Here is a 24,618-nt window from a genome sequence, read left to right on the forward strand (position 1 = left end):
TGATTTTTCTCAGTTCATAATTATGAACATTCATTCTGTTTTTTCTTTCACTGTACGTCATTATTTAGAGGCTCAACGTTTCATATGTTTTTATTTACTTTTAAAAAAATTTGTGGCTAAAGATTTATGCTTTTAATACCCTGATGGTTTCCATTTTTGTTTAAAATATATTATGATTATCACTGGCACTTTAACTTTCCACTCATTTTGAATATAAATGTATAAGTTACAATATTCTAATAATTGCTTAAATTTATACTACTAAATATAGACCCAGTTAGTGAAACTTCTGAAAAGAATAGTTAATTGATAGGCAGCACTACCAGATGACAGTTGAAATGTTTTTCTCAGATGATGCATGGAAGTCCCAGTTTGGCATAGAATGACAGTTTAGGGATATAAGTGTATGATTGGAAGTGGAAGATCATCAACACATACTAAGGGCACAGAGAGGCTGTCTCTACCTTGGAATATTAGGAATGGCTTCACAAAGAGATGCTTCTATAAAAGCTGCAGTTAGCAAATGTGAGTAAACACATAGACCTGTTCATTTATATAAATATAATAAAAGTTTTCCAGATCCTGTTTTGGTATTTTTGGGGCAGGTATATATGTGTGGGTATTATGGTCAGTATGTAGAAACTGAAGTTATTCAAGCTACTCACTTGAAGCTAGGGACACAGATGGATTTGAGACTGGCCATGGGTGATTCAGTGAAAAGAAACATTCAGGTTTATTCAGAACTAAACTGAAAAACCAATCTATGCTAAAGGAGGGTTTATGATACATTGGATGCTAAATTTTCTCTGACTGGAATTAAGCAGAATTTTTTTAAAACTTATGGTCTCATTTAGAGAGTTTCTTTTAAGAAAAGGATGATTGCTTTTTAAAAATTAACTTTCATTTGGAAATAAGTTCAAACTTAAAAACAATTGCAAAAATAAAAGTAGTACAAAGAATGTCTTATACTCTTCATCTAAATTTACCTGCTAACATTTCTCCACTTACGTTATTATTTATGATCTCTCTTTTTATAGATAACTAGACAATGGATACATAGATACAGTATATCCTTTTTTTCCCTGAACCATTTGAGACTAAGTTATATACATTCGGTTTTACCCCTAAATACTTTTAAAAGGGATATTCTCTTATATAACCTCAGTACAGCTATAACTTTGTAAATTTTACATTCATACAATACTTTTTTCTAATCTACCATCCATATTCTAGTTGTGTTAGTTGACCTAATAATGTTCTTTGTAGTGTCCTCTACTACAAGGTCCAGTCTAGTGCCAGATTTTGCATTTAGTTATGTTACCTTTGGCTCCTTTAATCTGGGACATTTCCAGTCTTTATCTCTTATGATTGTAACATTTTTAAAGGACACAGGCCGTTTCCCTTCTTCCTTTTTAATAGAAAGTTCCTTGTTTTGCGTTTGTCTAATGTTTCTTAGTGATTAGATTGAGTTTGTAGATTCATGGCCAAAATGAAGATAATGTAGTGCCCCTCTCATAGCAATCTGGAGGTACCTACTATCCATCAGTCCCTCATTGATGAGGTTTAATTTACACCATCTGGTCAAGGTGGTTCCTGATTTCCTTATTGTATAATTACTATCTTTCTTCCTTCCTGACAACTAATAAGCAGTCTGATGGGTGACACTTCAAGACCGTGTAAATATCCTGCCCTCCATCAAAATTCCCTCCCTAGATTTAGTATCTACTGATGATTCTTGATTGATTTATTCTTTACCATTAAGTTTGCAAAAGATGATTTTTCAGTTCTAATGCTTCCTCCACATTTATCCATCAACCCTGGCATTCTACTCTTAGCAAGAGCTCTCCTTTTCCATTAACTAAGTAATTAATTATCAGTATGGATTCATGAATTTCTCTTTTCCCCCCAATGGTTTATAATTCATTACTGTACTTAATTATTTTGGTTGTCAATTGCCACAGATTTGGAGGGCTCCCCTTCAAATTGGCTCAAGGACATGCAGCTGTCCTTTTTTTTTTTTTTTTTTTGAGTGGAGAAGGAAGCACTTCTTACTTTCTAGCATAACGAAATGTTGTAGGCTCATCTTTTGCCCACTGTGTCCCAGCCCTGAAGTCAGCAGTTTCTCCAAGGATCCCTGATTCCTTTCAGTGATCAAGAGCTGGATGCTAATTGTACTTTGCTCCTGTGGGGTCTTTCCATTTTAGCCCTTTCAGTGGGCCGAGGTAGGAAGTACTTGTATACATACATGCAAATAAACATACACATATTTATGAAATCATGTGTTTACGTAGATACCTCCAAATCCAAAACATTCCCAGAGGACTATTTCTTTCTTCCCTCATTTCACATTTGTATGTTCCTTCTATAGTGAGAACGTGGTTTCTAACACTACCAATACATTTATTAATTTGTTTAATCCTTGAGTACACCTAAAATAGTTTTAGAATGTTTTATAATATCATTATAATAAACATAAAGGGTTCAGGATAATTTTTCAAATCCACCTCCCTCAACCCTGCCCAGGTTACTCGGATTAGTTTTATTTTCCCTTTTCCTTCTACCTTCCCCCGCCTTCAGTGTGGTTATAATACTCATTTGAAATAAAGTTAGAATTGTTTCAGTTTGCTTTCAGTTTTAGGTTTTCTTTCTCTCTATTTAGGACATTTTTAAATTAAGAATTTTGAAAGGCTGAGAAAAGAAGCTGAATTCTTTGCATTTTACCTGGAAAGGGGAGACTACCATTTATGGGAAATCTTTTAAGCACCAAGCACTTTCACATAGTCATCTCATTTAGTCTTCACCATAATCGGAAAGAAGGAATCATTTCATGGATGACAAAACCTAAATCTAGGGATGTTAAGAAACTTTACTGAGGTTGCATAGCCAATTAGGTAGTAAGCACAATACTTTTGAGCTTCTATTGTGTTCCAGACATTGGGCTAACTTTTTTTAAAAATTTTTATTGGCGTCTAGTTGATTTACAATGTTGTGTTTCAGGTGTACAGCTAAGTGAGTCAGTTACACATATACATATATCCACTCTTTTTTAGATTCTTTTCCCATATGGGTCACTGCAGAGTATTGAGTAGAATTCCCTGTGCTATACAGTAGGTCCTTATTAGTTATCTATTTTACATATGGTAGTGTGTATATGTCAGTCCCAATCTCTCAATTTATCCCCCCCCCCCCCCACCCCTTACACTCTGGTAACCATAAGTTTGTTTCCTACATCTGTGACTCTATTTCTGTTTTGTAAATAATTTGTACCATTTTTTTTGGTTAGATCACATATAAGCGATATCATATGATATTTGTCTTTTTCTGTGTGACTTCACTCAGTATGATAATCTCTAGGTCCATCCATGTTTCTGCAAATGGCATTATTTTGTCCTTTTTTATGGCTGAGTAATATTCCATTGTATATGTGTACCACATCTTCTTTATCCACTCCTCTGTCGATGGACATTTAGGTTGCTTCCATGTATGGCTTTTGTAAATGGTGCTGCAATGAACGTTGGGGTGCATGTGTCTTTTCGAATTACAGTTTTCTCCGGATATATGCCCAGGAGTGGGATTGCTGGATCATATGTTAGTTCTATATTTAGTTTTTTAAGGAACCTACATACTGTTCTCCATAATGGTTGTACCAGTTTACTTTCCCACCAACAGTGTAGGAGGGTTCCCTTTTCTCCACACCCTCCCCAGCATTTATTGTTTGTAGTTTTTTTGATGATGGCATTCTGACTGGTGTGATGTGATACCTCATTGTAGTTTTGATTTGCATTTCTTTAATAATTAGTATTGTTGATCATCTTTTCATGTGCTTTTTGCCATCTGTATGTCTTCTTTGGAGAAATGTCTGTTTAGATCTTCCACCCATTTTTTGATTGTGGTGTTTGTGTTTTTGATGTTGAGCTGCATAAGCTGTTTATATATTTAGGAGATTAATCCTTTGTTGGTTGGTTTGTTTGTAAATATTTTCTCTCATTCTGTGGGGTGTCTTTGTTTTATTTATGGTTTCCTTTGCTGTGCAAAAACTTTTAAGTTTCATTAGGTTTCATTTGTTTATTTTTGTTTTTATTTTCATTAGGAGGTGAATCAAAAAAGATCTTGCTGCGATTTATGTCAGAGAGTGTTCTGCCTATGTTTTCCTCTAAGAGTTTTATAGTTTCTGGCCTTGCATTTAGCTCTTTAATCCATCTTGAGTTTATTTTTGTGTATGGTGTTAGAGAGTGTTCTAATTTGATTATTTTATATGTGGCTGTCCAGTTTTCCCAGCACCAGTTATTGAAGAGACTGTCTTTTCTGTATATTCTTGCCTCCTTTGTCATAGATTAGTTGACTTTCTTATTTATATTAGTTCTTACCCGATTCCACAAAGGAGATACTTTTTCCGACAAGTGAAGAACTGGGATGTGACCTAGGTTTTGTCCCCTTCACAGTTTTGGAGCAAGCAGTTATTGTCTAAATAGCAGACAACCAGGGTGCTGCTGCTTTTATTACATACCTATTGTGTTGGGGGCATTAACCAATGCAAGGCATTTTAAAAACGTCAGGAACATTGGTTACTGTGTACATTTTCTCATGTGGTCTTCTATAAGTAGGGATATTAGAATGAGGGTAACATTCTGTTGCTTCCATGTGGAGACTGAATAACCCTATTGTGCTGGACAACTGCTGTCTTTTTTGTTGGTGGGTCATTGGTGAAGAAAGGTGCTAATGTCTCCCATCCAAACCACTGAGATCTTGACCTAATGATAGTGATTGCTTAATACATGTTGTTGGTTGCTTAGTTTGCCACTAGTGCACAGAACGTTTTAAGTTCATAATCATAGTATAGATTGTGTTTTGCTGACCTGTTGTAACTATTGGTGAGTGAAGTGTAAACCAACCAGAAGTTAATTATTCATTATACTTAAAGTATGTGCTTTCCAGGAATAACCAAATAGTATTGCCATAATAAAGAACTTGCTGAAAAATGGCCCATTTATCTAGGTAAAGAATTAAAAATTATCCTTTGCCAGTTTATAGATACTTCTTAAATGTGTTCATGAATAAGAGCTTTCTTTTGATGATGTTTATAACTTAAAACATTTTTCTTATATTAATTTTAAAAATTGATTATATAGCTTTTGGGCTTTCTCAGTAAAGCATTATAGATATTAAGTATTTTGGTAAAATACATTTTTAGTGAGCATATATAGGATGCTTCTTGAATATTATTAGTTGGATTTTGATTAGGACAGTGAGCAGTTAATCTGATGAAAGTAGAAATTTAAGTACCCTGAAAAATGAAAATGTTTAATCTAACACATTGAGTAGGATTATCTTTAACTGGAAGGCTTTGAGTAAATATAAGTGTAGCTAAATTAGAAACTGACTTATTAATAAGGAAATGATTATATTTATGTAAATGTTTGACATTGTCAAATTAGTGTGGATTTATTTAGTGCTTACCGTGGGTCCAATACAGATTGAAAATAAATATGAAATATGAACCTTTATAAAAGATAGATATTGCTACATATAATATGGTTGAAAGAACTTCATCTTGGGCATCTTACACACCTAAGATCTAATCCTGGCTTTATTACCGATTAGCTGTATGACCCTGGGCAGATGTTTTAATCTATTTGAGCTTCAGTTAAATTTAGTAGTCAGAATTTCTCTCAAGGACATGCTGTCAGTCAGGGTAGCAGTACATGAAGCAATCTGAAGTAATATATGCTAATTGTACAAATTTGCAAAGTAGAGAAAAGCATTTAGATGAAAAAAAAATTGTAATTGTATTGCCCAGACAAAATCATTGCTAATATGTTAGAATATATTCTTCTAGTCTATTTCTATGCATATGGATACTTTATGAATGCAGTGAAAAAAAGTGTTTTTCCAAACTGGGATCATACTTTACATATTGTTTATTGCTTTACAAAATTCAGCAATATATTATATTGTACAGTGCCAAAATTTCCATGTCTTTATTTTTCTGCTGTGTGATTATTTAATGTTTAGTGTTCCTTGGTATTGGATATATTATAATTTAATCAGTTCTCTAGGATCCTTAGATTGTCTCCAGTTTTTTAAATTTATAAATAATGCAGTTATTAACCTCTTTATGTTTAAATATGTTCTACATACCTCCGAATTATTCTTTTCCATAAATTACTAGAAATAAAACCCTAGGAAATGGGTATGTGCATTTTTAAGCGTTTTGACAAAAATTGGCTGTCAGAAAACTTGTACTAATTTTTAAAAATTTTTTATTGGAATATAGTTGCTTTACAACGTTGTGTTAGTTTCTGCTGTACAGCAAAGTGAATCACCTATACGTATACATATATCCCCTCTTTTTTGGATTTCCTTCCCATTTAGGTCACCACAGACCACTGAGTAGAGTTCCCTGTGCTATACAGTAGGTTCTCATTAGTTATCTGTTTTTTACATAGTAGTGTATATATGTCAATCCCGATCTCCCAATTCATCCCACCCACCCCTTTCCCCCTTAGTATCTGTACGTTTGTTCTCTATGTCTGTGTCTCTATTTCTGCTTTGCAAATAAGTTCATCTGTATCATTTTTCTAGATTCCACATATAAGCTAATGATGTTTGTTTTTCTCTTTCTGACTTCACTTTGTATGACAGTCTCTGGGTCCATCCATGTCTGTACAAATGGCACAATTTTGTTCCTTTTTATGGCTGAGTAATATTCCATTGTATATATGTACCACATCTTCTTTACCTATTCCTCTGTTGATGGGCATTTAGGTTGCTTCCATGTCCTGGCTATTGTAAATAGTGTTGCAATAAACATTTGGGTGCGTGTATCTTTTCGAACTACAGTTTTCTCTGGTTATATGCTCAGGAGTGGGATTGCTGGATCATAGGCAGTTCTATATTTAGTTTTTTAAGGAACCTCCATATTGTTCTCCATGGTGGCTGTATCAATTTACATTCCCCCCAACAGTGTAGGAGGGTGCCCTTTTCTCCACACCCTCTCCAGCATTTATTGTTTATAGACTTTTTGATGATGGCTATTCTGACTGGTGTGAGGTAGTGCCTCATTGTAGTTTTGATTTGCATTTCTCTAATAGTGATGTTGAGCATCTTTTCATGTGCTTTTTGGCCATCTGTATATCTTCTTTGGAGAAATATCTATTTAGATCTTCTGCCCACTTTTTGATTGGTTTTTTTTTTTTTGATATTGAGCTGCATGATCTCTCTGTATATTTTGCAGATGAATCCCTTGTCAAAACTTGTACTAATTTTTACCCTTCTAATGGAGTAAGACAACCCATTTCTCTATTGATCACCAACAATTAGTATTATTTATTATTTTTTTATCAGAAAATTTTGATAGCTAAGGACTACACATTATACAAAATTCAAAAAGTACTATTACAGTAAGTCTTCTTCCTGTCTTTACTAAGCTGCCTAGTGCTCCTTCCTAGAGTCATTTACTAGGACTTAACTTCTTATGTATCCTTCCACACGTTGTATACTTGGCTTTTTTTTTTTTTTTTTTAAACCTTTACCAGTTGGATTAGGTTAAAGTAGTTATCTTGCTGTTTCGATCTTTGATTATTAGTGAAAGTGAGCATGTTCCACATATTTATTGGCTATTTGTATTTCTTTTGTGAATTGCCTGTTCATACCCTTTGCCCATTTTAAAATTTAGAATCACCTCTTTCTGATTTTATGAGAGTTCTTTATATAGAGTGGATGCAAATTCTTGTCATGTTACAGTTTTCCCTTAGTTTTCTAAATAATTTTTATGTTACTTTACATTTTGGTGGATATTTTCAGTTTTCACGTGGGAAAATTTATAACTTTTTATTTACTAATTTATAGTTTCATTTTTATGTTTAATTCTGATCTGTTCAAAATTGATTTTGAATTCTGGTCAGAGATCATTTTATCCCACATGCCTTTTTGGTGTTGGAGTTGTTTTCCTATCCCTATCACACTCTGATAGTTCCCTAGTACCAGGCAGCAATCCTAAGGAAGAGCCAGAAAATTGAGGACAGTTTTAGCCAGAGTGCATGCTTTGGGTTGGACAGTCAACGGTACTATGGGTGTTGGTGCCATCTAGTGTTGTAGATAGAAAACGATGTCTGTGGAATGCTCTGTAATTGACCATATGGAAACTCAGTTGGGCCGAGAAATTTAGTGAGTTGTGGATATTTGCTTCACACTAACAAATGACTTTGAAAATGACTTTATAAAAGGATTTTGAATTTTGACACATTGTACTGAATCAAACAAATGCTTGAATCATGCTATGATAAACATTATGAAATGATCTTAAAGATTCCCCCAAACATGTACTTGAGTGAAAACTTAAAAGTTTTAAAAGATCTGTTCAAAACCCAATGACTATTAAATTTTTAAATTCCAGATTTAAAAATGCTTTGGATCTTTTGGATTATCTGTGTATTTATTTTAGATTATAATATAAGAAATCAACGTTTATTTAGTTCTCATTGAATAGTATCACTTTCAGTTTCTTTCTGTATGATTTTTTAGTATGTATTTTTATCAGCTTATATGAAATTGTTTATAGACCTTAAAATGCTCATTATATTTTGGTTATTTTTTAACTTGTCATTCATTTTCTAGACTAAAGTCTTTGTTCATGTCTTAAGGTTCAATTCAGTAGTTAGTGCTGAAGTGCTGTAATTTAGTCCATAGAGGGCATTATGTTACAGCATATGGTATTAAACAGCATTATTTAATATCTTTCAGTAATGGGACATATGTTTAGTTTTATACTTTTGTATAGCTCAGAATAATTAAATTTTGAAGTAAGTTTAAAACTACTGTGTAGCTATAATTTTTTTTTTTAATTAAAAAGTCCTGTTGTCTATTGCTGGAAAGTAGAAATAATTTTTTTAGCTATCAAGAATTGTATACAAGCAACCCCCAGTTTAGAGAGTAGCACTTTCAATCCAAATGACCACCTCTTTCTCACCTTATTTGCCTTCATTTCTAAACATTGTAAAGCAAACAAAGCAAAACAAAAACTTGAGTTTTTCTGGGGTTCAGAATTAGAGGAAGGAAAGAAATGGAAAAAGAGGAATATCTTGGGAGAGCTGGCCTGGGAGGTCTTGCAGTTTACATATTGTTGCCTATTCCAAAATACAGTCCTCTACTGTTTGAAATCCTGCCACTTAGGTACAAGACACACACACACACACACACACACACATGCGCGCGCGCGCGCGCGTTTATGAGAGTGTTATAGAGAAAGGATTTTTTTATTCTTTAGTAGGACTTATTTTAATCATATAATTTTCCTGCTAATGAGGTAAGTGCGCGAAGAAAATGAGAGTTTTGATCTGAGATATAAAGAGAAGAGAAACGTAGAGAGTGTAGGTAATTTTAGAGCATGGGTACCGTTTGGAAAGGAGTTAGGGGTGTGTTTGGGGCGGTTTTGGTCATTGGTGTTTTTGTCATGCTTGGGGGAGGTACTGGGTATATGGACATTGAGGAATGAGACGTTGCCAATCATGAACTCAGAACAGATGATTTCAAAAGTTCAGTGTAAGGCTGATTTTCAGTTTAGGAAAAGAAGAATTCCCCCCCTCCCTAACCCCATGCACAATATGCAGTAGGACTTAGAATTCAGACAGCACTTTTATTTGCTTGTATTATAAATAAAGGAATCTTCTGTGCTCCTCTCCTTTGGAAGCCTTTACTTTTAAGGGAATATAAGTTCCTATCCCAAATAATCAATGTGGTGTATATATCTGCTCTATTTGAAAATTGTCCTTGAAATAATTTTTCATTTTTAAACAAAATGTTAAATACTTGAAGGGAAACAAATGATAAGTTTTTAACAGATTTATGTTCTCTATTTGCCTCTTATCTTGGGATTTAATATGGAATCGGACCTATAATCTACCCATATAAAAATTTTTCTCAGCTGGAGGAGAATAGAACTATAATAACAAAGCACAGTAATTTGTGTGTGTGTGTGTGTGTGTGTGTGTGTGTGTGTGTGTGTGTGTGTGGTGGTGGGGCGCTTCTTTTTAAAGAGGGTATTGGGTTATTGCATAGAATTGAATGGCTTAATATATGCCCTTTCTTAGATATGATTTACAGGCTTTATTTCCTTGTGGTTTAACGGTTAAAATTTTTATTTAGCATAATAATAGTAAATAGCTAGCACTTACATAGGGCCACTTTTTATCAGGCATTGTCCTAAGGTCTTTTGCATACACAAACTCATTTGATCCTCTCATCACAGTAAGCCTAGCCCAGTGGCTTTACATTTTTAACAGATTGGTCTCATCAGATTTTCAAATTTAAGCACTTTTTCCTTAGATTACCAAACTTAAAACAACTCTAGTTTTAAAACTTTCTAAGAAAGAAATGGGCAAAATGTAAATTGATTTATCTTAGTTAGTTTTCCCTGTAAACTTAATAGCCTAAATTGCAAAGATCATAAAAGCTAAAGAATTAGATATTACTATGTAAGGTCTAATTTCAGGGCTCCTATTTTGACTTCTTAATCTGCCAGGGGAGCTATTAAGTATGTTTAACGTTTAGATGAATGGGTGTTATTATACGTTCTTGCCCTCTCAGATGATTTTTAAAAATTGTTACACCAAGTCAAGTACTGGAAGATGTGAATAAAATGAATGGTAAATACCCTTTGTCTCAAGAAATCTTTTTTCCCCCCTACTATTAGTGTAGTAATCTCTGACTTCAAAACAGTGTTCGGGTGATGTTTTTGAGTGCATTATTCTAATGCTAAAGTATTTATTGGCCTTCAGTCTTAAGGGATTCATTATTAGAAAATACTATTTTGGAAATATTATGTAGTTAGTGAATAGTTTGGGATTTCTAACTATTGCATGAAGAGGCCAGAGATTTTCAGCTGTGATATGACTTGGTGACAAGTGTTCTCAAATATCACATTATACAAGGGTCCAGTGAATAAAGTTTAAAGTTAAATATTAACTTCTGAGCGGAGAATACTATACTCTCTTTAAAAATTGCTTTGCTTTATTTATGTTTGGAGTTAGAGAGGCAGAGAGGAAAAGAACTGAGTTCTTGATATTCAGGCCACTTCTGACTTGAAGAATTTTGCAGGGTTTTGCAGCCCACACAGTTTTACAGCAAGTTCCAAAAAATATCATACCTATTTCAGTGTAGCTATATAGTCTTCTGAAGTATGTAGTTTCGTACATAGGCTCCATATCTTATAATGCTTCAGCATATCTCACATTTAAAAATATTTTCCCTGATTTGTCATTATATGTTGCCTTTTCTGCTAAGTCAAATGGTAGTATCAGTTAAAACAGTTGTGAAATGTTAGTAAAGACATAATATTCTGCACTGGAATGAATGCCAGTTTTATAAAGTTGAACAAAAATTTCAGAAATTTCTTATATAGATTTGTTTTTGTTTTATCAGTAAAATTTTAGTTTGGTCTTATGTCACTTTCCCAAAGCAAATGATATAATTAGCACATGAATATTTCTCCTCAAGTAAAGAGTCTATTAATAGTACCTGCAGTGGTGTCTAATAGATATTTATTGAAAGATCGAGTTGGAGCAGGTGGTAATTAAGAATAAGTATATATTTGCAAGTCTCTGGATTTCTGTAGTTGCAAAAGAAGAGATAGCATTACCTTAGAAATATGAGATTGCTGAAATTAAGTAAAAACTTTTTCCTATTTAACATATTCAGTAAACATTAATAATTTGACTTTGTGATTCTCCTGTCACACCCTCATAAGGGTGCAAAATGCTGATAATTTAAGAGAAAGTAAGAAGAGACTCGCATTTCCCAGGCTTGAAATTTAAGCTGTTACCCTTCTTTGGATCAGTCCATTTTTATCTTATCAGGTAACCATTGATTTTAAAGTTTTAAATGAAGCTGGAAACCAGCAGCATAATTCCCTTATCTGTCAAAAAATAAATAAATAAAAATAAAATTTTTAAAAAACTGTACATGGCGTTAAGTGCATTTCAAATATATTCAGTGGTTTACTCTGCCAGAAGAACAACCCTCTTTTCTTTCTTTTCTTTTGGTGGCCTGCCCCTCCCCCTGCAAAAGTAGCTCCATTTGGTGTGAGCAACAAGCAAAAGACTAGAACAATAAACAGATAGAGGAAGGCGGTAGTGCCTGAGTATTAGTAGCCTAGTTACAGATTGCACTGCGTCAGACTGCTCCACACCCAGAAGGCGTCAGGTGACTTCAGTCCTGCTGCAGTTGTGCAGCAGAGGAGACTGCAGATACGGTTGAGGAAACGGATATTTCATGTCTCAGGGGGTAGATTTTTGCAGTTACAGCTTTTCTGTTGGTATGCATAACTGATAATTGCATCTGTAGGGCAGATCGTGACAAGAGATGGACGGTCAGAAGAAAAATTGGAAGGACAAGGGTATATCTGCTTTTTAATCTTTTATTCATTTTTTAATGTGACCAGTAATATATATTTCTATGAATAAGCTTTGCATTTAGATATATTTTGGATTGAAAATGAAGCCTATGAAGGGTTTAAGAGTAAAGGATTAAAACAGCTATTTCAAATGTGTTTTTGCAGTTCGTTATATATGAGAAAATGTCACGCTGTTCTGTTTCACTGGCATTTGATTTAATGTTTGCAGTCCTGTCGTTGATTAGGTTCTATTCTTTAATCTTGCACGTTGTGAACAATATAGTTTTAACATAATTTCATTTGGTCACTTTGGTGTGATAAATCTACATAGCCATGTTTGTATTCCATAATGACATATTTTCTGTGACTAAGTATTTTTTAAAAAAATCTGGTGTAGTTGAAATTCTATCCAAAGGTTTGTAGGTAGCAAGATCCTGTGTTTGCAGTAAGCCTGTCTTCTTCTTTGGAAATATTATTGAACCTTTAAAGTTATTACCAGTCACCTTTTAATTAGATTATAATTTTGTATATCTTAAAATGGTTAAAATGTATACACAGTAGTTTTAAATGTGTGTCTATGTTTAAGTCACTAACCTTTGTCCTTGTAATAACCAATCAGTGATCTTGATCCCCTTTCCTCCCCCTTGAAAGCCCAGATCCTTTCAAGTCTCAGTGGATTGGGGTTGTGTAAGAATTTAAGCTCGTAAGTGTAATGAATATTTTTAAAATATTTTCTTATGTAGATGGTTAAATGTGCCATTTTAAGAAAAAGGGAAGGTGGGTAGGCTGTGTATCTGACCTTATAATAAATTGTCTTAAAAATTATTAGAGCTATTTTTAAGTAGTCCAATTAGATATTCCACACAAGCAGTTTGTTTTTCTGGCCACATCCAAGTTTTATAATTAAAAAAAAAATTATTTCTATAGCAGAATTGTTAGCAGGATTGGTGATAATGTTTCTAAAAGCAATATGTGGAGCTAATTACAGGAACCTTTACAACATCCTTTTAAAAATTGGTTCAATAAAGTATCGTGGGGAAAAGGTGAGCTTAAGATTGAGTTCATATTGAGACATTGGAAAGATTTTATAGTTTACACTTAATAGAAAATAATATAGCTTTGGATTTTTACCTTTATGGTTTCTTTACATGTGAATTCAATGAACAGAAGGATTTTTATTTCTTCATCCTTCTGACCATTAGCATTACAAAGGGAAAGTAAATTGCTGTACTAGTTTTTGATAAGTAAAACTGATAGTAGTGATAACAATACAATAAATCCAGACTTTAAAAATAGGTCAAAAGTCACATCAGGGCCTACTCAGCAACTATTAAGGCTCTGTATTAATAATTTGAGTCTTAGACCATTTAATAACATCTTAAGTTCTTTATTTGCTAAACTAATTTAGGAATATTTTGAGATTGGAGAAATTAAGATCCAGTATAGTCCATATTATTATACCAGACATTTATTTTGATTATTTTTAGGTACTAAATATAAAATCAAATTTACTCTTGAATGTCTGTCTCTGGGGAGCCTCGTTTTGTATGTAAGTGGAATGACCTGATATTTTTTTAGTGTTTGTTTTTGGCTCTTTTGCTTGGGAAGACTAACTTTACCTATTGTTCTAATTCATTGCTTAAGTTATATTTTAGTATTTATCAGCAGCTAATTTTAACGTTGCAGATTAGAGGTTACGACTTAAATGGAAATCCGTGAGAAGCTGAAACTGCCATGGAGTGAGATTTTCCTCATTTTATGAAAAGTGTGGTGATAGAGGAAAGAATATAAGCTCTCTAGGTATATTAAAAAACAAACTTAAGCCCATATATTATTCTACTCTTTTGCCACCCTTGTTCCCCCCTTAAGTCCCATGGTTGAAACACATCCAGTTGGTACATCTGATTATGGTAACATGTAAGGGTATAAAGAAGTGAGAGATACTCTGATTTTCGTGTTTAAAAGAGTTTGGTTTTTTTGTTTTTTTTGTTTTTTTGTTTTTTAGCTGATTAACTAGTACTTAAGACATTTTATCTTGCAGACTAAGACCAAAATTAATAATTTATATTTTATACATTTTTCATCTTGGATTTTCTGTTGTTCTTAGCGGGATACTTACAACAAATGAAATCTATGAAGTACTTGATTATTGGGGTTAAAATGGAAAGCATTGATTAAGACAGTCAAAAGATTTTCAAGAGCTTAAAATAGAAGGAATTGGGTAGGTTTGGGGGTTTGGATGGGGTGGGAGAATGATTTAACCACTAAACAAGGTGTAATTTAGACAGTGAATACAGCTTTCTGGGTAGAACAGAATATTTATAGGATAGTAGTTGAAAGATAAGATTGGTATAAGTAAAGAATGTAGAAGACTTGTAAGATCTAGGTCAGGTTTCCTCAAACTTCCCTGAAGAGGAGAATCACCTAGTGCTTCTTTATTTTTATTTCTGTGACCCTATTCAGATCTACCAAATCATAATTTATAAGGGAAAGGCATGGCATTATATTAAGCACCTTGACAAAGGGTTATGTTAATATTAGGCAAATGTAGGAAACACCAACCTAGGTTTTAAAGTTTCTGTTCTCGTATGTTTTGATTTTGGCCAGAGTGAGAATCTTACTGTTTTTGGTCCTCAGTTTCCTCTTCTGCATGATTTCTAGTGTTCCAGTTTTGATGTTCTCTGGTTTTATGAAAAGATACCCTGGGTCAGATTGCAGAAGACATTGACTTTTGGATTTTATCATAAAGGAAATAAAGAGCCTTTGGAAGTTTTAAAGTAGGGAGTGGTAAAATGACAGCAGGTTTGAAAGACTGTTTTGGGGTGCTATCTAAGATAAATTGGAGAAGAACTTAGAGGCAGAACAGGATGACTCTTTTTGTGCCCAGATGTGCCTGAACTTGGCCTGAAGTAGGAATGAAAAGGAGGTGACAGGTTTGAGAAACTTAGAAAGGAATACTTGATATTTGACATAGATTTGTGGGACTAGGGTAAGGGAGGGGCTCAAAGGACAACATGAAATTTCAGTCAGAGTGCAACCTTGGCAATGCTAGTGCTCTAGTGTCAGTAGAAATAGAGCTAAAGTAGGTAGAAATGATGCCAAGTTCTGTTTTGGAAACTTCAAATTTGAAGCTCAGAGAAATGACAGGCTTAATGATGAATGAAGAATTGGGAATTGAATGCAAAGTGAGACAGATGAATACTGTGAGGATATTTGCATAAAAAGAACAGAAGATTAAGGAAGGAGAGCCTAAAACCTGTGTTTTGGGGACATGCAGCACAAGGAGGGATTAGGAAGTTACAGTCGGAGCAGTAAAAGAAGCAGGTTAGGGCTGGTTCCCTGATATTAGGGAGGGAGAGGTTTTTCAAGAGGGAATGGATGGTTAAATACTAGAGAGAAGCCATTTAATGTGAAGATTGAGAAATGATTGCAGACCCTGTTGAATTTTAGGAATATGTACAACACTACCCATTATTACTAGTGTTTTTGGGATTTGGCAGTTAACATACTGTAGGTGACCTTTGAGAGGAGTTTGTGTAGGATGGGGACAGAAATGTTTCTAGCATTTAAATACAGTTTGATTATACGGCAAGACAAAAACTGACTTTGGACCATTTCTGGAGCATACTTCTTGCAGAGGTTCTTGTAGGGCTCCCTTATCTTTACTTTTGCTAAGTCACTTTCAATTTCTTTCAAAGTTTAAGGTTACTGAGGATATGGGTAAAGGTGTACGCTCATACACTCAGGTAGAGAGGAGAAGAGGTCTTGGCTGCTTGAAATAAATGCCCCTGGGAATCCCCCCCCTCAAAAAAAAAATCCTGAGAAGGCAATTTGGGTGTTAATCAATTGCGAGACCTATTGATTGTAGGAAGTCTCCTGCTTTTCAGTTCTAAACTTAGTTGAAACCCAGCATTTAGTCATTTCGTTAGATATTTCTTCTAGATCTTGGTTTAGTAGTGCAACACTGTGTGTGTGTATGTATGTGTGTATGTTGTAGAAAATTTAGAAGGTCTGTGGAAGAATAAAACTATCACTTCACAGAGTGGTTTTGGTGTGTATTTCTAACGGTGTGTGTATGTGTTGGGGTTACGTATGGTACATTTTGTTCTGTAATCATTTTTCTCACACTAAATGGGGAAATACCTTTCATTTAGAAGTATTCTACATTGTTTTAATGGGTGTAGTATTCTAAGTATGTACTGTTAATCCCTTATAGTTAAATATTCAAGTTATTCCTAAATTTTTTGCAAACATGAATGCTAAAATGAATATAATTGAATATAAATTATTGTTCTTATTCATAATTATTTCCAAATTGCTGGGTTATAGTATTTAGGCATTTGGTTCATGTTGAAGAACTTCCCTTCAGAAAGATACAAATTATTTTGAGTAATATGTAGGAGTGTCTGTCCTGAAACCTTGGCCAAGATTAAGTACTACATATGCATTTCTGATGGTTTTAACTCTTTTTAAGATAGCTGTTTTGTCAGTTTTAAGTAAATTACTTGATGAGAACCAGGTTTAAATTGAAAAAGAGTAAATTTGTAATTTTTTTCTCCTATATATGGTTTAAAGTCTTGCATGGATAAGTAGTGGGAGCAATGGAAATATCTTCTCTGTTTTCTTTATTTACCCAAATCCGGGTACTCTTAATTCCTCGTCAGAACTTCTAACTGGTTTTTCCACTAAATCCTATGTGTTAAGCCAAATTAATCTTCCTAAAGTATGGCTCTAATCATAGCACTTAAGGGGTTTTCCTTTACTTTTCAAATTAAGTTCATACTATCCTGGACTTTTAAGAGGCATTCCATGGTCTAGTCCTAGCCTTTATAATCCCATCTGCCATTACTCTGTCTCCAGCCACATTGAAGGACTTGTTTCCTAAACATGCCTGTTCTTTGCATTTGCTTGTGTTTTTCTCTCTGTCTAAAATCCCCCTTCCCATTTCATTTTGCCCAAGTCTTGTCAAAGGCCCAATCCTTCCTGAAGTATTCACCTTCCAGGTGGAGGGAATCCAGTATTCCTCAGAACTCCTATCTCTTGGTTTTCATTTTGTGCCTTCTGTTACAGTTATATATCTATATCTATATTACAGTTATATATAACTAATATATATGTATATAATACATGTAATAATGTAATATATGTGTATATATGTAATAATATATATATATAAATAAATAAATAAATATTGGCTTTTTTTTCTAGTCTGTAAATTCCTTGAAGGCAGAAGAAACAGTGGTGGCCTTATCACTCGGTCTCCTCATTGACTCCGCACAGCTTTTCAACAAAGTGACAGGATGAGAACTTTGATGTTCAGCCAGGTTTACTCCTGGCCTTGAGCCTTATACATCCATTCTTGGAAATTTTTTAAGATGTTTTTTCAAATGGGAGAAATAAAATGGATCCCCTACCTTACCCCTTTTTAAAGGAGCAATTAAGTAACTTAAGCAGCTTTTGTAAATCCAGGATTTTTAGATCATACCCACAGATAAGACATCTTAATAGTCATTTATTCTTGTTTTATGGGTAAGGAAACCAAGAAAACTAAAGAGATTAAATTATTTGTTCAGGACTAGACAGCTAGTGGCATAGGGTCATTATCATGGATAATGCTCATTTATGTTACTGGATGTGTATTTATGTGTATATAATGTATATCTATTTAAATCTGCCTCATTGCTTTCAAACTTTTTAATCAATCACCTTTTAGGCATTTATGTAAGGTATTGCTAGACACTAAAATACTGTTGTTTGTCCTCAGTACCACGATCTTATATTTATTCTATGTAGCTCAAAGCAATTAAAGATTAAAAAATTATTAAATGTTAATGTTACTTCTTCAAGTCTATTGTTAAGAGTTGGCAATTGAGACAGATTTAGGAATTACTACTCTCAGATTACAGATTTGCCAAAATTCTGATTTTCCATTAGAATAGCTGTTGCTAGTGTATAGTTGTATATACTCATTTGTGTATTTTTTCCACTTAAATAATCTAAAATTAAAATAGATTATTCTGGTCAGTGATGTGAATACTTTACCTTATTTCATTATCTGTGCTATTAGCTATTTCTTCACTGAGCATTTATACTGCGTGTGTGCCATAGGTGTGTAAGGTAATAGAAGTATAACTATAACCAGTTTACCTACTAGTGAGGTTGATTCTCTTTTTAAACTAGTAATTTGCTCAGACTTTCCCCCTATTCCAGTTTATTAAGCTTTTCAGGTTTATAGAGTTACGGAACAGTATGTTTTCCATTTAGTTTTTATTAGTAGAAAACAGGATTTTGGCAGCAATTTCCTATTTCTAAGGTTTGGTGCCTATTGTAATGTGTGTATGCCAACAAGAAGTAAAGTTGGAAGTGGGAAGTTAGAATTGTTTTCTGCTGTATTTTTGGTCATCTAATAAAGCTGGAAATGGAATGTGGGATTAAAGGAAGTGTTGAAAACAACATGAACTAATTAATTAAATAAATTGGTGTGGTGGTTATTGAACCTCACTGTGTTCTGTCTCAGAGAAATTTGGATTTTCCTAAGAAGGCAGCAACAATCATAGGTAGTTTTACCTTCCTTCAGTATATTGAGACATTTTCTACTTGAGGATACTTAATAGAAGAGAAACAAGCACTTAAAGTAAGCTCAAATTTCATGGCAAATAACGGAGGGGAAAAGATTTGGTTAAGACTGTCTTGAAACATAAAACCAACAGTTATGAAAATAAGTTTTAGTTTATTTTTAACAAAATTTAGGTTGTAATCACAGCTGTACATAAGTCTTAGAATGAACAGAGATGAATCAAGATTTTGGGCTTTTTGGTGTGTATTTTTTACTACAAAATTGTTTGGTAGCACAACGTGACATTTTTGTGGTTGAATTTTCACAGCGGATCACATGTAATGTCCTTTCACAAAAATGTTCAAGGGTTTTAATGACTTTCCTGGTGGCTTCTCTTATCATTTGAGGTCAGATATTCTGTTTTGAAGTGCCTATTGGACTGTCAATCTCTTTTGGAGTAATTCTCCAACATCGCTCAAAACATTAACTGTACAAAAATGCTACATTATTAGGAAGATCTGCAGTTCTGTGTTGTGGTTGATTTGTGTTGTCTTATCTATTAATATCTATCTATCTATAGCTATTTACAGTTTTAATTTATTATTTTCAGAAAGAGGGACAATTTAGACGGCTTCTAGGAACCACGATTTGCAATTTGAACAGAACATGATTTACTCCTATTACTGAATCTATGTTACTGGAATTTACTGGTGTATATAACTCTGCTCATGGTGTTAGTTAATTACTTCTCTCTTCTCAATTATTTAAATTGGGGTTGAAACACTATTTGGAATCCTCAAGTAGGGTGAAAAGCAAACTTGAGTACTGATAAATTCCTTTAAATACAAAATATGTGGTATGATGGAAAGAGTGAGACCTTCACAGTCAGACCTGAATTTCAATCAGTAACCCTGCACACTTTATTTAATAATACTTCTAAGTCTTGGTTGCCTTATGTATGAAGTGCAGATAATAAACACTTTATAGAGTTGTTGTGATTAGTGATAATGTATGTAAAGTACTTGCACAGTTCCTTGCTCAGAATAGGGGATTACTAAACTTTTATAGAAAGGGCAAATATAGAATTTATGCTAGTTTTATGCGAAATGTTTCTTCCTTAGATGTGTGGTTGTTGAAATGGACAACATACTGTAAAGTTGTCAGAAGTAAGACAGGGAAGATTTAGTGATGAAAGAGACAAGGACCTGAAATTGTATCTTTTAAACTCTAGCTACAGGATGAGGAGAGATGGCCAAGAGAGATGCTGGTTTGCCAAGTATTTGGTTGAGATACTTTGTAGCAATACTAGGTATCCTTCAACCTGAAACTTGCTAACTGAAACCAAGTTAGCAGTGCTTTCAGAGAAAGTTGAACTCACCTTTTAAAAAATCAGAGCTTAGTTAAGCATCGTATTTAATATTTGATTGCCTTGCTTGACTTTATCTCTTCAGAGATTACTTTTATTTAGTGTGTTTAATTCATCAAGCATTTCCATGTGTGAAATCTCCTTTCATTTTCAACTAACTTGTTAGGTGGCTATCATTTTTCTAATTTTACATGATGGTAAGAAGGAAGAAATAGAACTCAAGCTCCTCTTACCGTGTTTGCTGAAAGAGTTAAGCTTCCGCTCTGCACAGATATTTTTGTGGACCATCACCTGTCATTTTTTAGCCAAGTGAATGGTTATCATATGGAGATAAAATGCTTACTATGTGGTAATAAATGATCAACTCTGAATTCTAGTCACTTTTCCTGGCAATTGGGAAGAATTTGATTTAAGGATTGTGATTTCTAATAAATACTTAATTATTTGTTAATATAAAGACCATGGTTGTGAAAAATAACAACTGAAAATTTAGTATCATTCTAATATTTATATATTTATTAACTTCCTTCTTAACTGCCTTTCTCCCTTTCTCATTCTTCACCTGACTTTATTAAAGAGAACTTAATATTTGCTTTTGTTTAGGAAGTAGGCATTTTACTGCTAGCTGTTCCTCGTTCTCTCGGTATTTTTGGGACCACCTAGTTCAATGTTTTTTTCCACCCAGACAAAAGATTTAAATATTGAAACCTGACTTCAGGCTGTTCAAGGAAGAGCTACAGTAAGAATTTGATTTGAGGCAAAATGTAATTGGATGGCTCCTGCATGTAAGACTGGCACTATTTTTAGCTATGACAGATGACAGTTTATGATTACCAGATATAGGCAACTCATCTTACTCTGCATTGGGCCAGAAGTGTTTCTTTTGAATAAGAGATTATAGTGTACTGAATTATTTTAAATTAAAATTTTAGTTTGATAAATTGCTACTGCTTAAAGCACTATCAAAATAAAGATTTTTCACATTTTCATTTGGAAAACAAAAGTGGAAGCACTGCAGGGAATAAATCACTTTTTTCTAAGTGACAAAAAATTGTTTAAATTGATCAAAATTATTTTAGTAATCCATAAGCATCCTCCATTGTTATAAGAGGAAAAAGTACTGTTAGATTAATTTCAGATCTTTAAAAGGATATTTCATGAACATTTTATTTAAGAAGAAAGTTTACGTCACAGTAGGTTGCCTTGCATGATTAACACTCCATTCTGCAGTGTAGAAGGAAACTTCAGGAACCTTGAAGGTTTAAATTTTCCTTGTACAAGCCCTTTGTCTTAATTTTGGTTTCTCAAGAATAAAGAGGCCATTGAACTCTTCCTTCATAAACAGAACTAATAAAGTGATTACAGAGGAATCCCAAAATTAGCATTTTAGTGACCCTATAGTTCCTATTTAAAGATGTCCTTTATTTTAATTTGAAAATATTACAGTCTTTAATTATTCTTAGGAATAGAAACATTTTAATCTGGCCACTATTCAGACAGTGCAGCAAATTTAATGAAGCAGGTAATGAGAATATAAAGATGAAATGCATTTAGCAGCCCTTCAGGGTCTAGTAAGGAGAGACAAGCCTGTAAAACAATATTTACTGTTTTATAAATTATCTGAAAGCATTGCTATTTGTAATTTAATAAGTGTGGATATCTGATGGTAGTTTAAATAAAACAAATGTTAAATCCAAAGCACAGAAACATTTTTTGAATAATTAGGATTAGTGCATGCTTTAAACTGGCATTAAGTGTGCATTCATTGTAATCAATTAGTAATATTTATTGAAGGTTTAGTTGGTTCAGGCTTTGTGCTCAGCTCTGGAGATGTTGTAGGTAGTAAGATAACATGCTGTCTTCTGGAGCTTACAACCTAGCAGAGAAACATGTTTAAAATGAGTAATTTTTTTTTTAATTTTTTAATTAAGTGTACATACAACTAATTGACTTTTAGTATATTTACGGAATTGTGCAGCCATCACCATCATTTAATTTCAAAACATTTCCATCCCCCCCCACAAAAAAATCTTAAACCCATCATCAGTCACTCCCCATCTCTCCTCCTCCCAGTTGCTGGCAACCACAAATCTACTTTCTGCCTCTGTAGAACTGCCTATTCTAGACACTTCATGTAAACAGAACCATACAACTGTGTAACCTTTTGTGTTTGCCTTCTTTAACTTAGCGTAATATTTTCAAGGCTCATCCATGCTGTAGCATGTTATCAGTACTTCATTCCTTTTTATTGCCCAGTAATATTCCATTGTATGAATATTTTGTTTATTCATTAGTTGATGGACATTTGGGTTGTTTCCTCTTTGGGTTATTATGAATAATGCTGCTGTGAACATTTGTGTACATAGATTTTTTTCTGGTCTTTTGGTTGGAAATTCCTAGGTGTGGAATTGCTGGGTCATATGGTAACTCTCTGTTTAACTTTCTGAGGAATTGCCAAACAGTTTTTCACGGTGGCTGAATTTTACATTCCCATCAGCAGTGTAAGAGGATTCCAATCATCATCACTCTTACCAGCATTTGTCACTGTCCATCTTTTTTATTTTAGCCATCCTCGTGTGTCTGAAGTGGTATCTGATTGTGGTTTTGGTTTGCATTTCTCTAATGACTAATGATGTTGAGCATCTTTTCATTGCTTACTGGCCATTTGTATGTATTCTTTGGAGAAATTAATATTCAAATCCTTTGCCCGTTTTTAATTGGTTTGTCTTTTTATTGTTGAGTTGTAAGAAGTTTTTATAATATATTCTGAATACAAGTTTTTTATCAGATATTTAATTTGTAAATATTTTCTCCCATTCTGTGGTTGAACTTTCACCTTGATAGTGTCCTTTAAAGCACAAAAGTTTTTAATTTATTGAGGTCAATTTATCTGTTTTTGTTTTTTTTTTTTAAACTGCTTCTGCTGTCGGTGACATATCTAAGAAACCATTGCCTAATCCAAAATCATGAAGATTTATACCTGTTTTTTTCTTCTAAGAGTTTTGTACTTTAAACTCTTTAGGTCTTTAATCCATTTTGTTAATTTTTGTATATGGTGTAATGTATGGGTGCAACTTCAGTCTTTTGTAGTTAGATATCCAGTTGTCCCAGCACCATTTGTTGAAAAAACTATTCTTTTCCCCATTGAATGTCTTGGCATCCTTGTCAAAATCAGTTGACCATAATGTAAATGTAATTTCTGGATTCTTAATTTTGTTCCATAATCTATCTGTCCATCCTTCTGCAGCTACCAGACTGATCACTGTAGCTTTGTTGGAAGTTTTGAAAAGGGGAAGTGTGAATTATCCAACTTTGTTGTTTTTCAGAATTGTTTTTGGCTATTCTGGATCTCTTGCATTTCTATAGGAATTCTGCAACTGGTATGTCAGTTTTTGCTAAATGGCAGCTAAGATTTTGATAGAGATTGCTCTGTAGATCAATTACCATTTTAATAATAATGCCTTTTAATCCATAAACATGGGATGTCTTTCCATTTATTTGTCTTCTTTAATTTCTTTCAACAATATTTTGTAGTTTTCAGTTTGAGTCTTTCACTCTTTTTAAACTCTTTTTGATGCTATTGTAAATGGAATTATTTTCTTAATCCATTTTCAGATCGTTTGTTGCTAGTATAGAAATACAATTGATTTTTGTATATTGATTTTTTTTTTTAATTTTTTTTTTATCCTACAACCTTTCTGGACTTGTTCATTAGTTCTAGTAGCTTTTTGGTGGATTCCTTAGGATTTTCCACCTACAACATCATGTTATTTGCAAATAGAGATTGTTGAATTTCTTCCTTTACAATCTGCACATCTTTTATTTTTTTTCTTGACTAATTGCCCTGCCTCCATACTCCCAGGACAGTGTTGAATAGAAGTTGAAAGAGGGGATATCCTAGCCTAGTTCTTGGCCTTAGCGGGTGGGAACGCTTTCAGTCTTTCACCATTAAGTATGATGTTAGCTGTGGGTATTTTGTAGATAACCTTTATCAGCTTGAGGACATTCCTTCCATTCCTATTCTTAGTTTGTCAGGTGTTTTTATAAAGAAAGGGTCTTGGATTTTGTCAGATGCTTCTTCTGTGTCTAGTTGTGATGATCATGTGGGGTTTCGTCCTTGATTCTTTTAATATGGTGTATTATTGATTGGTTTTCATATGTTGAACCAACCTTGTATCCCTGTGATAAATACCACTTGGCCATGGTGTATAATCCTTTTTATGTGTTGCTAGATTCAGATTGCTAATACTTTGTTGAGGATTATTTTGTCTGTATTCATAAGGAATCTTGGTCTGTAGTTTTCTTTTC

At 33.6% G+C, this 24,618-nt stretch overlaps 1 protein-coding gene across 4 annotated transcripts in view; it reads left to right on the plus strand.

Moving 5' to 3' along the window:
- RTN4 (reticulon 4) overlaps positions 1-24,618 on the plus strand; it is a 68,267-nt gene that overhangs the window by 22,955 nt on the left and 20,694 nt on the right. Inside the window, exon 1 of one of the 4 annotated variants that reach the window (XM_007190011.3) lies at positions 12,183-12,391. The exons of the other annotated variants lie outside the window; for them this stretch is intronic. Within the exon in view, the coding sequence (XP_007190073.2) occupies positions 12,358-12,391 (34 nt within the window). The 5' untranslated portion in view covers positions 12,183-12,357. Of the gene's footprint in view, positions 1-12,182; positions 12,392-24,618 lie in introns of those variants that run through there. 4 annotated transcript variants of the gene reach the window in all.

This window comes from Balaenoptera acutorostrata, chromosome 12 (genome assembly GCF_949987535.1).
Source record: "Balaenoptera acutorostrata chromosome 12, mBalAcu1.1, whole genome shotgun sequence".
NCBI classification, from domain to species: domain Eukaryota; kingdom Metazoa; phylum Chordata; class Mammalia; order Artiodactyla; family Balaenopteridae; genus Balaenoptera; species Balaenoptera acutorostrata.